This window comes from Sinocyclocheilus anshuiensis, unplaced genomic scaffold, assembly GCF_001515605.1.
Source record: "Sinocyclocheilus anshuiensis isolate Anshui unplaced genomic scaffold, SAMN03320099.WGS_v1.1 scaffold603, whole genome shotgun sequence".
In the NCBI taxonomy this organism is placed as follows: domain Eukaryota; kingdom Metazoa; phylum Chordata; class Actinopteri; order Cypriniformes; family Cyprinidae; genus Sinocyclocheilus; species Sinocyclocheilus anshuiensis.
In genome coordinates this window covers 1011510-1027078 of record NW_015551055.1, presented here as the reverse complement: position 1 = coordinate 1027078, position 15569 = coordinate 1011510, and the positions used below count along the sequence as shown (strand labels likewise).

Below are 15569 nucleotides of genomic sequence, written 5' to 3'. Positions count from 1 at the left end.
CATGCCACGCCGAATTGAGGCAGTAATTAAAGCAAAAGGAGCCCCTACCAAGTACTGAGTACATGTACAGTAAATGAACATACTTTCCAGAAGGCCAACAATTCACTAAAAATGTTTTTTTTATTGGTCTTATGAAGTATTCTAATTTGTTGAGATAGTGAATTGGTGGGTTTTTGTTAAATGTGAGCCAAAATCATCACAATTAAAAGAACCAAAGACTTAAACTACTTCAGTCTGTGTGCATTGAATTTATTTAATACACGAGTTTCACAATTTGAGTTGAATTACTGAAATAAATGAACTTTTCCATGACATTCTAATTTATTGAGATGCACCTGTATTTATTCAGGCCAGGAAATCCTTTTCTAACAGCTTTGAAATAAATATGCTATGTAAATATTAAAGATGTTTAAACACACACAAGTGTTTATAAAGAGCATAATGTTACAGAATACAAAAAAATGTAAAATGTTAAATAGAGGTTATTATATATTTACTTACCACACACTAATGCTGAATAATCAGACATTTACTTTTGGTTGCACATATCCTGAAAGAGGATGCCAGAGATTCTAAATGATTAAGGGAGATGAATTCAGACTGAGCCAAAATATATTGCTTGCTTTCTAGCAGTCTTAAATCTCTTAACAGTTCTGTGGGTTTGCCAGTTGATTAAGCTTATGGACTGATTGTGATTTCTTTAATTGTGTAACGTCATTATTGTTTATCTTAATTAGGCCTCTCTGCTTGTCACAGACTCAACAATCCATCCAGTCATTGCAGTCCTTACATTTTTCTCTCTGTCACTACAGACTCTCTCAGTCCATCTGGACTCTTTTCTCTAATGGCTGTTTGTGAGTCTCCTTTTCTTATGTTTTTACTGCTTGTCAAGAAGGAAGTGGAAGGTCAGATGTGTAGTGATCTGTTTATTTTGTGTTTGTGTCTGTGTTAAGATGAGCTGCAGTATCTCTATGGGAACAGCTCCCGTATGATTTGGTCTCTTTTATAAAGCATGCTCTCCCTCCCTAGGGGTCATGGTATTTGCTACATAATGTGATCATTCACAGACACTGAGAGTTTGTTTACAATAATTCATTCATTTCATTTTGATGTAACGCTCTACAGTCTAAGTTACTTGTGTAATGCACAATGATAGAAACATATTTTTTAATAAAAGAGACCAACAAAAGATTGAATCCTTTCTCTCTTATAGCATTGCTGTTGTTTTAATTAAGGTAAAATGTTCCTTTTTTGCTGTAATGAAAGGAAAAAGTCCTGCTTACGCCTGTGTGTATTCGTCAGTGTGCTAGTGTGTGATGAGAGTCAGTGGGTGTGTGGAAATACACCCCCACCCCTCTCTGGTCCACTTCAGCCCAGCCAGAGGACTCTCTCCTGGGGCGGCATGTGTCCCTAGTCCTCCTCTCCCAGCCCTCTGTCAGCACCACTACTGTCTGTCATAATGTCAGACTGCAGCCAGCACTGAGAATAAATCAATAGGACAGCTCTGTGTGTGTGTGTGTGTGTTTACATGAGATAGATCAGAGGTTAGTAAAGTGAGCTGTATGAGGTGGAGATTGACTGAGGACAAACTTCTGTAGGTTTTAGGCTTTATGAGACCTAAGGGCGTTTACTTTCTCTCTCGTCTCTCCCCTTTTAGTTTAGAGTTCATCTGGATGTCATAATACTATTTGCAATAGTATGTATTATTACAAAAGACCTCAGGAAATGGATGTTGTTGAGCACAGTTTTTTGTCTTTCTTGCTGAATCGCTGAATCACTACAGTCTTCATATAGCAGCTTATCTTTAACGTAAAAGCGGGCACAGCCATTTTAAACTTGCATTTTAACTTTAAGCAAGGCTTACGGCATCAGCCACTTCCAGTTGTTTTAATTGTACAAACTGGTAATTTGTTATCATATTATTGTAGACTGCACTGTTATTTCTAGTTATTTACCCATTGACATTAATCAGGTTAGAAGCCATATTGAATTTAAAGGGGTCCTATTATGCTTTTTCACTTTTTGAATTTTAGTACATGTGTAGTGTGTATGTTTGGGCATAAAAAAGATCTACAAAGTTACAAATCTCAGAGTCCACTCCAAAGGGAGATATTTCGTAAAAAAAAAAAAAAAAAAAACATTTTCAAGAACTACAACGAACGGCTCGTTTGGACTACAGAGTTGTTTTCCGTGGTTTAGTGATGTCACAAAGTGGCCCATTAGAATATCATTAAAATAATTCCTGCCTACAGAAATTCGAATGGTTATGGGGTGGGGAGGGGCGAGGTCGTGATAGAACGCTTGGTTGAGTGCATCAGACAAGACGACGATGAAGAAGTGCTGCTGCAGAGTTGGTGCATCAGAGAAAACGAAGAAGAAGAAAAGCTGCTGTAGCGTCAAGTTTTCGCCATGTCAAAGAAACGCTGTTTTTTTCATAAATAGCTGACAGTTCAATACTGGACAATGATGTTATCTGCAGAATTTACACTTCGATTATGAGACTATGGTATAAATAAATTCGACTGTTTAACAGTTTCACTGCAATTCATGTTATAATGTTAGAATTAAAGAACAATAAACATAATACATATTACCGTTGCACTTATCTGTACATAGTAAATGCACTTATTTTTAAGCGGTTGCTGACATCGTATCTAAAACGTGATTTAGCCAAAAAAAAAACTAACATTACCACTCTAATATTTCTTGTAATATCCGTTCATGCAAAGGTTCTGCGCGATCCTCTTGTTCAATATTCTCGGGCGTGCGTGCAAAGGTTCTGCGCGATCCTCTTGTTCCAATATTCTTTGGGTCTGAATCTGGCTCAAATTGATATGCCAATATTGACGCCATCCTTAACTATACCACAACAGACAGAACTTGCTGGTTTTGGCAAGGGGCGTGGCAGTACTGAAACACCATCTAAGCTGTATGCCAATCACAACGCACTGGGACAGCTAACCAATCACAACACATTTTGTTTTTCGGAAGGCGGACCTTCATCAAACCCGGAACTAATCATGCCGTTTGTGCCAGGCTGGGGAGAAAGGTATTTTAATAATGTAAATTATGTGAAAAATAATGCGTAGACCTGTCACAATAACAACTTTTTGTTGTGCGATATATTGCTACAGAAATAATTGCGATAAGCGATATTATTGTCATTTTAAAGACCATTTTATGCCACTGTATATATAATCATAATGTAACAGCATAATGATGCAAGAAGGCCTACACACTTCCAAATGACAACAAACTTTTTAAGAATATATACAATTTTTTAAGAATATTTAGATCATGGAAATTAAGTATCAAAATATTAGATACCTTACAAAACCTAAATAAATAGTAAATAAACAATTTCTAACAAAAAGTGCAAAGTAATAAGTAGAAAAAAAGAAAAATGCACTTGTATGGAGAACAAAAAATAAGACACAGGCGCAAGTGGAATTTACAAAACATGGTGACATTAATTTTTAAGTAAATATAATGGGCGATATATTGCGTCACCAAAAATGATTGAGGTCATGTACATATATTGCGCGATAAGTCGATATATTGATTACTGCAACAGGCCTAAATACGTTTTTCGAAACACCAAGCATGAGAGCATGTTCTAGTACACCCTCAAAACAAAATCAAGACTTTGTAAAAGAGCATAATAGGACCCCTTTAACATGCATGAAAATGTGGCTGAGGGATAGACAGTCTTTACAATAGCATGCACTGTATAAACTTCCTGGATCATCTAATTTTCACAACTCACAACTTTCAAAACTGTTTTATGGAGTGGTCTATTGAGTGTTTTACTCAGAGAGACGTTTCGTTAGCTGAAAAGTCGGTATGCTGTTAAACAACATTACAATCTATTGACCGCACTACACTTCTATCCCTCACAGCCTCTTTTTCATTCCTGTCAAAAATTAAATATGGTGCTAACTAATTTGACTGTCGTTTAAACGAAAGTTTTGTATCCGATGATGGATTAGTTCTGTCTTGCAACATTTGCGTGTCCAAATGAGCAGGAAAATAGTTCTATCCTACACAATTACTCGCTAACAAAGGTTATTCGTCCAATTCAATGCATATTGTATGAATTTTTTTGTTGTTAAATTAACAAAATCACTGGTAAATAAAACACACCTTAGTATTGATATTTTTTGTTTGAGTATCGATACTTTCGATACTCACGTCAGTATCGATATATCGATACTTTGGATCGATACGCCCATCCCTAGATAGAGTTTCAGAAAGCGCCTGGACATCCCGCACCACCACCGAAGTGAGTCTTCGTTAGAGGAATAGACGGCGCGGATGGGATCGTAGCACCGACTGGTTGTAGTGAATGACGTGATTGACATTTGCTGGCTTTGGCCAGCCTCTAAGCTAACGCCTACGTGCCTGTATTGAATATGATTACGCATCGCTCAAGTAGTTATTGTAAGACAATTTGACATTACACAGTTTACTCAACTTTTTCGCTTCCTTCTAATTCAAAATAATCCCACACCTTCTCGTCTTTCGCATGGTCATTTTTGAACTTGCCGCAACTGACACGAAGAAAACGTATGTGAGGTCTGAGGTAAAAATGTAGTTTCCGCCCAGATAAACTTTTAAAAATAATGTATTATTTTTCAAACGTTTTATTTTAACTTATTTAAAATGTTTTAAATGCAATGTTAAAATGATGGTAATGTGAATTATAAAATCCTGTTTTTGTTTTTCATTTTTTCTTTCTGTCGTGTAATCGACTATTGTTTTCAGTGTCGACTAGTAGGAGCTGTACCGTTTAGTTGATTAGACCCGCACATCCCTAGTGCTAACCTGACTAAGGTCTATTTTGGTTAATGAATCAGAATTCTTGCACATTCACTTGAAACAGCCTACGTCCATGTTGAAAAGTAAGGTGAATAGTAGCTTGTTTTATTTAGTTGACCATAGAATGGTGGGCAGATCCTCCTTGCAGACTGTATTTGTTTCTGTGGCACTGGTGATATTGTTGATTTTGTAACTTTTAAACCATTAATCTCCAACCTCATGGAGGATAGAAAATTAATATTAACATTTAAATAGATAAACTCGGATTAAACACTATTTTTTAAATGTTTTCCATTGGAAAACACAGAAGAATTTCTCGTCTTGTAAGCATTCATTCTTCAATGTCATCTTTTCCCCCACATATCTTCATGCAAAGCCTGTTTTGTGTTAAACTTCCTACACTTGTCGATCTGAACTCTTCCCATCTTTGGATTAGCCAATTATTGCTATGCATCTTTTAAAGTTAGCACTCAGCTGTGTCTTGTTCCTTATGTTTCGAACAGCAAAGACATCAGCTATGTTCACCATCACGTCTCTTTTCTCAGTTATCAATGTCATGCCACTCTTAAATCGTTTTATCCACACATGCATTTACATACCACACGTAGACCACACATCATGAAATGGATCATTTTTTTCCCTTTCTGCATATTGCTTTTTCAGCCCAGGATGTGGGTTTTACCAACAGATAAAATATCTAACGGAAATACCTGAAATACTCCTCCGTTTATGTTGGATATAGTTGTGCAATGATGAGAGCTGTTGGATGTGCACACCTGGACTCAAACATAATTTGTCTCCTGGATAATATTAAGCAACTTTTTGCATATGCTCACAGTACAAGAATGTGTGGGTATAAAGGCTCTTAGATTTATCGATAAATTCAAATGAGTGGAACTGATTGTCTAATGTTTACTCATTTCCTTCTTCCTGTCTGATCACAGGTTCTCACTCTGTCTGTCTTTATCCTCTTTATCTCTGTTTTTTCCCATGATCTTATCAGTTTAACCAACTCGCAGAAACCCCTCCAGTCATCAGCCACATGTAGAAGTGCTGGCTGGCACTTGAATATGTGATCAAATATCAGGCATAAATATCTCTGTCAGCGCTGAGCAAATGTACACTTGCATAAGCGTGTAAAGAATGTAGAACATCATGTGCTCAGATAGATGTGACACTTCATACTAACCTAAAGACTAAACTTTGTTAAAATGTTAGGTGAGAGTAGGGTAAAATGTGTCATTAAGTATGCTATGTCTGTAACCCCTTTAATCTAACTAATTTTGCATACTTTGTCATATAATTACCATATATCCATGGGTTTATTAATATACAGTAGAACATTATAAAATACAGTAATAAACAGGAAAACCAGTGTCAGTGTTGCAGAGATTTTTAAATTCAAGAATCAGTCATTTTAATTATTTATTTAATTAATTAATTATTTAATTATTTTAATTATAAGTTAATAACTTCAGTTTTTAACTTTAAGGCAGCTTGGTGTCATTAGCTAGGTTTCCATCCAAAGTTGCGAATTTAACTTATGTGCAAAATTATTATATCACATAAAATATTTAAGAATAAGCACCGTTTCCATCCAATGAGTCATCACTTCCTGATAAACTGGCACTAAATATCACATAAGAAAAGTAGGAGAAACTACTGAATATAATCATTTTCATATATAATATTTTTATATTCATATTTTAACATATATAATAACATTTTCATATAAAATAAATTACTTGCGCCTCAGAGTGAGCAGAGGAAACACAATAAATGTAGTCATTGCTTTCGGAGGTGGATGCTGCTGTTTGAGAAAGCAGTTGTGTAAGACAGTTCTGGGAGGCAATTAGGCCTGTACAGAATACTTTAATGACAGATTTTGCTCGGGCATTTAAGAATGACCATAACAACATTTCAGATGCTGTGCAATGAGATCAGTCCATTGGTTAGTCAGGTTATGCTGTCCCATCGTGCAAAGTCACATGACTTTTTTGATGCACATGAAGGAAATAATTCTGCAAATGCGTTTCCATCTCCCATCTCCCAAGTCAAAAAACCACCTCAATCGAGAGTAAAAACTTTTTTGCAAATTAAGGGATTTTTCGAAATTGCTGTTTCCATCGTTTCTGATGCAATACGTCACAATGCGCATAAAAATAGGGTGATGGAAACAAAGCTAGTAAGTCCCATTGACACTTTGCAAAGACCCGCCCCCCCTTCGTTACTGTTGCTATGTCTGACAAGCCATGGTGCTCTCACACCACACATCATATTCCCACGCAGTGAAAAATAGAATGAACTTTTCCACGACATTCTAATTTATTGAGATGCACCTGTACATCGCAAGCAAAGAGGAAACTGACAACAGACAGACAGACAAGACAGAGTAGGTTGCTTTTGGTATGAAACAAAGTCTCAGCTTTTAAATTGTCATTTTTAAGAAATGCAAACAAAAAATACAGTTTTGAGGCTCTTTAATGTGTCGAGACAGATCGCTGTTGCGCCTCAGTTCAAGCAGCACGTGAACTGATCATTTCTTCCTCTTTACTAGTTATAGCATGAAATAAACATGAATGAACGAGAAGGTATCTTGCTTACTTACTAAATACTTCGATACACACCATTTATCAAGTTCAAGTCCATCATCGTTAATCTACTCTCCTGTCTGGTTTCCTTGTTACACTCGGGGGCGCTATTACACATCTTCTGAACGAGTACAAAACCTCCCGAAAAAAAACACGTGAACAGGATGGAGAAACTAGCGATCTCTTATGTAAACCGATGCATAGGAAAAATAATGCGATCATCAGCAATAGACAGCATATACATGAAAACTGCATAATGTTACAGAGTAAAATGTTGATCCAGGAAGTGGTATATGTCTGTGCAAGCTTTGGAGGTATTGATGGAAGCAATTTACTGGATTTATGCTTTGATAATCGTACTGAATATTATCCAGATGTAGTTTTTGATAAAAATTTGATTTTCTCACTTTTTTGCTCAAAATAATGCATTTTTTATGAAACCTACCTATATTCAATTGTTGATTAAAAAAAAAGAATGCTTTAAGCTAGAATAAATGATTTTTTTGTTTAAAAGTAGAGGCTCTGATCTTTATTTTGGTGTATTGCATAATAAAATATTCATACAGCAAAATATACTGGAGGTCATCAAATTTGAGTGAAAATCATTAAAATCGCTGGCAACTTTTAAAAAAAATGCTGGCGGGGAAAGAGTTAATGTAATAGAATCTTTTCTGACCATGGATATGTTATGTTCTATCCAATCTTTTAACTTCATTATCATAATAATGTAATCTGGTAACTTTTACAATATACGTAATTAGGGGTGTGCGATATATATCGTCTGCGATAATATTGTAATTGTTGTTTTAACGATCGTCTAATTATCGTCATCGATAAAATCCCAGAAAATATCGAGATATTATTTTTTGTCAATATCGCACACCCCATACGTAATACCAAAATGGCATGTGAGGTAACTATCTGTAAATCACAAGGAAGCCTGAACTCCACTTGTGGGAATTACGTATGCACGTAACTAGACGTTCATATATTTAAAAATGTTTGTTTTCTTCCTTCTTTACAGGTACATAAATCTGTGTATCATCAGCATAGCAATGAAACGATATACCATGTTTACTAAAAATAGATCCAATTGGCAGCATATACAATGAAAACAAAGTGGGTCCCAAAATGGATCCTTGCGAGATCCCACATGTAAGAGAGGCCGATGATGATGAAAATTTCCCCAGGGTAACTGAAAAGCTCCTATTGGTTAGGACTTAAACCAGTTTAAAACAGTACCACGGATCCCTACCACCCGTTCAAGTCGAGCAATAAGAATTTCATGGTCTATGGTGTCAAAAGCTGCACTAAGGTCAATTAACACCAAAATTGCGGTATCACCAGAGTCCTCTGCTAGCAGAACATCAAGAATTTTCAAAAGTGCAGACTCTGTACTATGATGCTCCCTAAACCCTGACTGGAAAACTTCAAATAAAGAATTCTTATTCAAAAAAGACTGCAGTTGAATAAGGATAGCTTTCTCCAGCACCTTTGATAGAAAAGGCAGTTTTGAAATAGGCCTGTAATTTGCGTAATCCGTTGGATCCAATTTAGTATTTTTAATTAATGGTTGTACTACAGCATGCTTGAAAGATGCAGGAACAGTCCCTGATACAAGGCAGCTATTTATTATTAATAAAATGCTAGGCCCAACTACATCAAAAGTTTGTTTGATTAGTCTTGATGGAACAACATCGAGGGGAATCCGATGGCTTCAATTGGTCAACTATTTTAGCCAAGGTAGAAAGTTGACAAACAAAAGTAGACAAAGCAGTCATCAATGTATCTCTTAAACAGAATGATGTTATCAAAAAAAAAACATTATTATTATTGAAAACACATCTGTCCTGTCCTCCGAAAAAACCCAAGTATAGATTAGCATAATCAGGAGCCATAGTGGCCCCCATGGCCATGCCCTCAATCTGTAAATAACATTGATTTTCAAATAGGAAATCATTTTTAGTGAGTACCATTTCAGCCATTTCAATGATAAATTTGGTCGGAAGACAATCATCATCACGCAAATCGAGAAAATGTTTTAGAGCCAATAGACCTTCATGATGTGGAATATTGGTATATAATGAGGTCACGTCCATATAGTTGCCAATATAACATCCTGATGAACATTTTGTATAGTTGCTAAACATAGCAAAAAATCAGCTGTCTCTCTCAAATTACTAAAACATAAGGATGATTTACAAAAATACATGCTTGACATCATCTTTTATTAAAGCTTCTGGAACACTGGTTTAGTGTACTTGGTAAATGCTTTCATAGTTGTGATGTTTTTCCATATATTTTTTCCGTTGATAGAACTTAACCCTGAATATTGGCTGCATTAACTCAAATATTCACATACAAAGGATATTTGATTACAATTTCTGTACAATACTTGGAAAAATGTTTATCTAATGCTCTTGTCATTATTTCAAGTTATGTCTGGCACCTCAAGGGCCCCCACTAGGGAGCCCATATTGCCATCATCCTCATCCTCACTGATGAAGACAACTGTGTAATATAGGTCAATGTAGCGCTGAGTAGGGCTGCACGATAAATCGCATGCGATATTTAACGCGCATCTTGTCAGTAAAGCCGGTTCTGTAATCAGTGGTAAATCTCCATTACCTGCGGGCTCAAAACCACGTTCATATTCGCGTGATTTTTTGCGCAGCTCGTCAGTGAACAACGGCTCTGTGTAGTTAATGCTGCTCAATGTGAAAGCCCACAGGTGGAGATTTACCGCTGATTACAGAACCGGCTTTACTGATAAGATGCGCGTTAATTATCGCATGCGATTTATCGTGCAGCCCTAGCGCTGAGTCCAAGACCCTCCTGTTCTCATAGTGTCAATTCAGATTCACCATGACCGCAAGAGATATGTCGATGCTCATACACTCTTATGCTGAATTATAAAGGTCACATGAACACAGACACGCATTTCCAGACATGAATGCAGTCATCCATAAATCCAGGGTAGACATGTTCTGACTAAAGCAACTCAACACACCTGCACATTGACCGACACGTTGACTCACATGGACACAAAGCAATTGGTATCAAGCTCAGACAGGCCACAGACCACCCACTGTCCATTCACTGACTGTCTGATGAATATTAAACACAAAAATGATGAGCTGCCTGAAATTGCCAGTTCTAGTCAGATTGGCTGGAAACAAAGTTACTGCTCCTGCAAAGTCTGGTCCTGCAATGTACACATGCTCATTACACAGTGTTTGTACATATGACATGTACACTAATCTTACTGACTCCAAACTTTGGATGGTTGTGTGTATATATGTGGCCCTGGTCGTTGTTACTTCAGTAAGTAGTTAGAATTAAATTGTGTTCCCATGTGTCTGAGTTGCTGACAGCACTGTTTGATTTAGGATTATTTAAAGAACAACTGGGAGCTCATACACAACAAGTGTACACTGAAAGTAGAGTATTATGCATGTAAATGACATATTTTAACAATATACAACAACTTATCTTTCTGGCTGTAGTAAGTGTAAAAGTTTAGGATCTGGGCTGGAAGATGCGAAATGTCACAGGTTCATTTCAAAATCACACAAGGTCCCCAGATAATACTAATCCCGTGTGAATAGGGCTATAGATAGCTAAATTATTGTTTGAATAATTACTCTATTATTTTTTTTTTTTTTTTACAGAGCAGCTATTCATTCACAAGTGAGAAATGTGCAGCTTAAAAATTACACATGAAAATGAAATTGCACCACAAACCTTTGACTTGAAACCATGATCAAAGGCACTTCCTAATAATAAATCATATAGAAATCTCCTTGTTCTCTCATTTCTGTGCTGTTCTGCCTTTTAACTTCTGTTCTAGTTTCTGTACTACTCTATAGCTTGCTCTTGAAATTTGTGTGGTACATCACCTATTGTTGGCATTTACTGTTATTGCTTGTGTGATGTTCCTCATTTGTAAGTCGCTTTGGATAAAAGCATCTGCTAAATGACTTCATATAAATTTGATCATACTCGTAAACATTAAAAAATAATCTGTATCAGTCATAATCTGTATCAGTCTCTAGTGAGGTACTTAACCCCTTTACCCAGGGGTCTGTGCTTCTAATAAGTAAGTTGCTTTGGATAAAAGCATCAGCTAAATGACCATTAATTGGTTGTCTGTGCTTGTAGACTCGGTTTAAATAACCAGCTCAGTGGATTAAATTAATCTCTAGTTGATTGTGAGAACCTTTTTGGTTATATTTAGTTTGTATTCCCTGTTTTTTGCTCGACTTTTACTCTTTTTATATTTTTCCTTGTCTCTCTGAGTGACTAGTAGCACATGGTGCCCACATGTTGTGCCTTGCATTCTTTGTCTTGGTGTCCACACACACATACACTATTTCACATTCCATCCCCTAACAGCCAGCTCTAGTGGTTCTTACAGCTCATTCGCTCCTGGTTACTCATGCACCCTTTAGTTGTATGTGCACTACATAGACACGAATTGAAGGTTTGTTAATTCAATACAGCAATTAAAGCTTCCATTCACATGTGACGGTGCCATGGCAATATCAGTGTGCCTGAATGAACTGAAGTGTGTGTGCTTGTGTTAGAGAGAGAGAGAGAGAGAGAGAGAGAGAGAGAGATTTGGGCAAGGGGTAGTCGGGCAGGTGCAATGACAGCTGGTCTGGGCAGCTCAAACCAAGGGGGAACAAAAGAGTGCTGAAAAGATGAAGTACTGATAGTAGCATTGAGCACAAGAAAAGGGAGAGAGAGTTTGAATGGAAAAAAAGCATCAGCTCTAGAAATAGGCCTGTTTTTGCAAGTGCCTTTTGGTTTTCCATTGTGAAGCAATGGGCAGTTTTATGTTCCTCGCTTCAGTGCTTGTTTCTCTTGACAGACAATATTTTAATATGCCGTATGAGTCACTGCAGCAAAACCACAATGAGCTTATGAGTGTTCATAAGGCTTGTGAGTGTGTGTGTCCGGAAGAGGAAGATAAAGTGTGTTTTGGAAAAGGCTCTGATTGAAGGGGAGAGGGAACGTGAGAGAGAAAAGGGGGGTGGGGGTGGTACAAGTCTTGTGAAGACCATTTATAGCTTTGTGGAGAGAGAGACATATTAACTAGTCTTTACTGAAAGAGACAACTTTATAGAAAGAAACCAAATTTGGAGGCCTAAGGAACGAGACGAGAAAAATACAGCAGCGTATAATTGAGGTTTGGAGCCTCCACTGGCACAGTTGGATTTTTACTCTTGAAAACAGACCTAAACTCACATAGGGAGATAGTGTTTGAATTTGAATTTAAATCAGGGTTTTGATTTGAATTAGAGCTATTAGGAAAGTTGGTCGTGAGAAAGAGGGAGACAAAGGCGTCTGACTTCAGAAAGAGAAGCAGACAGATCTGTTTCATGGCCAGTGCCCTGCCAACAGCCCAAGGCCAAATATGTGAACTGGACTGATAAAAATAGCCAAACACGGCAGTAAAACAAACATGCGTATCTGAATCTGTGCAAAATCACATTTGGTCCCAGAAATTTTGTTGCTAGATCACTGTATTCAATTTCTCTTCTCTTTTTCAGCCTTGATGTTCTGTCATGCTCATGATTAGATGAAGCTAGAACTTCCCAGCTTGGATGTGTAAAGTTGGATGTATCATCATCACATCTTTAACATATTTAATCAATTAATGTCAGTTAAGATTATTAGAGTCAATTAATGACATCCTCATCATCAAACAGTAGATTTATTTTAAGATGGATGGGCAAACATCAGGATTAATAGCAACATCAGACTAGATGTAAACAGCATGCTTGGACAAGTCGATATGGAAATACATATTTTAGTCAACTTTAATTCCAATTTTAATCCTTAGTTTAGAATGGGGGAACATTTGTTTGTAATATTGCTACCAAATCAGACCCAAAACAACAAATGTAGACAAATGTTCAAAGGTTTGGGATCAGTAATTTTTTTTTTTTTTTAAGAAATGAATACTTTAATTCAAGGTTGTATTAAACTGATTAAAAGTGACAGTAAAGACATTAGTTACAAAAGATTGCACTTTCAAATAAATACTGTTATTTTAAACTTTCCATTTACAGAAGAATACTGGGGAAAAAAAAAAGTTTCTACAAAAATATTAAGCAGCACAGCTGTTTTCAACATTGATAATAATGAGAAGTCTTATTTGAGTTCAAATCAGCATATTAGAATGATTTCTGAAGGATCATGTGACACTGAAGACTGTAGTAATGATGCTGAAAATTCAATATTTCCACCACAGTAATCAATTACATTTTAAAATATGCTAAAATGTTAAATTGCATTAGTATTTCACAATGCTATTGTTCTTACTGTATCTTTTATCAAATAAATGCAGACATGGTGAGCGTAATAGAGCTCTCTCAAAAACATTCAAAAAAATCTTTCTGACCGGACCCAAGCTTTTAAACAGAAGTGTTTGTATTAGATAAGCTTCACATGTTGTATGCTTTTTGTTTGTAAAAAAATTAACACCCAAATAAATAAATTACACAAGCTAGACATGAAGCACGGATCTTATTTTTACATTTACATTTAATCATTTAGCAGACGCTTTTATCTTGACACACTCCAGTGACTAACATAACCATCATTCCCCTAAATGGTGAGATTCATAAATTCCACTGAAGTGAATGATTAAGTGGGAAGTAAAGCAAATTGAAACGCATCTTAATAAAAAATTTTTTTAAAAAACCTTCTTTGTTTCTTCGAGAATTTTCTTCTCTTTGTGCTGATCTGCAAACAAAATGGATAACTTTATTTTGTGTGATGTATGGTTGAGGCCAAAGGTTGACTTTTAACTGTTTGTGTGACACAAGAGATACCCCTAGTGGTAAAAGGGCAGCATTTCACTGACCTTCATCAACCCTGTTGGGGACTTAACAAGGAACTGCTATATTTCTGCCTTAAAGACAGATCCCCACTCTTAACTCAAACACACTTACACACACAAACATTACAGAATCATCTGTGCAACCAGCGTCATTGCTACTCTTTCTTCACTGGGTTTCTTTTCCCTCCATGAATACAGCAGAATTTCTTAGAGCTGTAGGGCATTTCTGAGAATAGTTGTGTAATTTCCAGTTAGCTGTTTCTTCTTGGGGGTATTTGAATATAGACGTATCCTTGATGCAAACAGATAATTTCCTTTTACTTCATGTGTCACAGGAGGAGGCGATTCCAGAGCTGGAGATTGATGTGGATGAACTGTTGGACATGGAGAATGATGTAGACCGTGCCGCAAGGGTCAAGGTATCCTTCTCAAGAATTGCAGATTCAGTATTGTATTACAATTTCTATTACATCTTCAGTTTTTAGCAGATTTTTACATTTGAATTACATTATTTTTCTCTTATTGTCCAACAGGAACTGCTGGTAGACTGTTATAAACCTACTGAAGTGAGTACATTATCTCATATCTAAGAGCAGGCAAATTATGCACATATTGGTAGCAGAATTAAATTAGACAAATCTATTTCAATTTTACTCATTTAAACAACATTAAGCATGGAATAATTGACGACGGGCCATTGAATTATTAGAAAATAACGCACACCTGAGGTGGTGATGCAGCCACGATGTGAAGCAATGCGAAGTTACACCTCAGGGTGTGCATTACTTTCTAATAGGGATGCACCGATACAGATACTGGTATCGGTATCGGGCCCGATACTGGTCTCCTGTACTCGTACTCATTAAAATGCCCCGATACCAAACGCCGATACCACACAGCATGTGATAAGCGCCATATTCAAACAAAGAAACACCAACAACAGAACAACAGACAGCAGAATGGAGTTAAGGATGTCTACTACGAAGTATATCTATGCAATGAATATAATGTTAAACAATCAGTATTAACGCCTGTATAGCTGATGTGTGCGAGCTGATAAACAAAGCACGCTGAGTGGATTGAGTGCGCGGCGGCGCAGATGCGCGAGCTTGTCGAGTGAATATATCTTTCTCACAGACATCACTGGAAAGCTTGTAGTTCGGTCGGATATGTCAAAAACAAGTAAGTAAAACAATGCACAAGTTACTTAACGGTATGGAGAGAGAGAGAGAGAGAGAGAGAGAGAGCGTGCACTTCTGTTATGTGATCTTTGATGTTCACTCACTTAGCACGCATCATTTGGATTAAAA

At 36.7% G+C, this 15569-nt stretch overlaps 1 protein-coding gene across 1 annotated transcript in view; it reads left to right on the top strand.

Annotated features, from left to right (window-relative positions):
• Window positions 1–15569, top strand: part of ppp1r14bb (protein phosphatase 1, regulatory (inhibitor) subunit 14Bb) — a 28397-nt gene that overhangs the window by 10292 nt on the left and 2536 nt on the right. The window contains exons 2-3 of the mRNA XM_016451793.1: window positions 14595–14678; window positions 14793–14825. Of these exons, the coding sequence (XP_016307279.1) occupies window positions 14595–14678; window positions 14793–14825 (117 nt within the window). The remainder of the gene's footprint in view (window positions 1–14594; window positions 14679–14792; window positions 14826–15569) is intronic.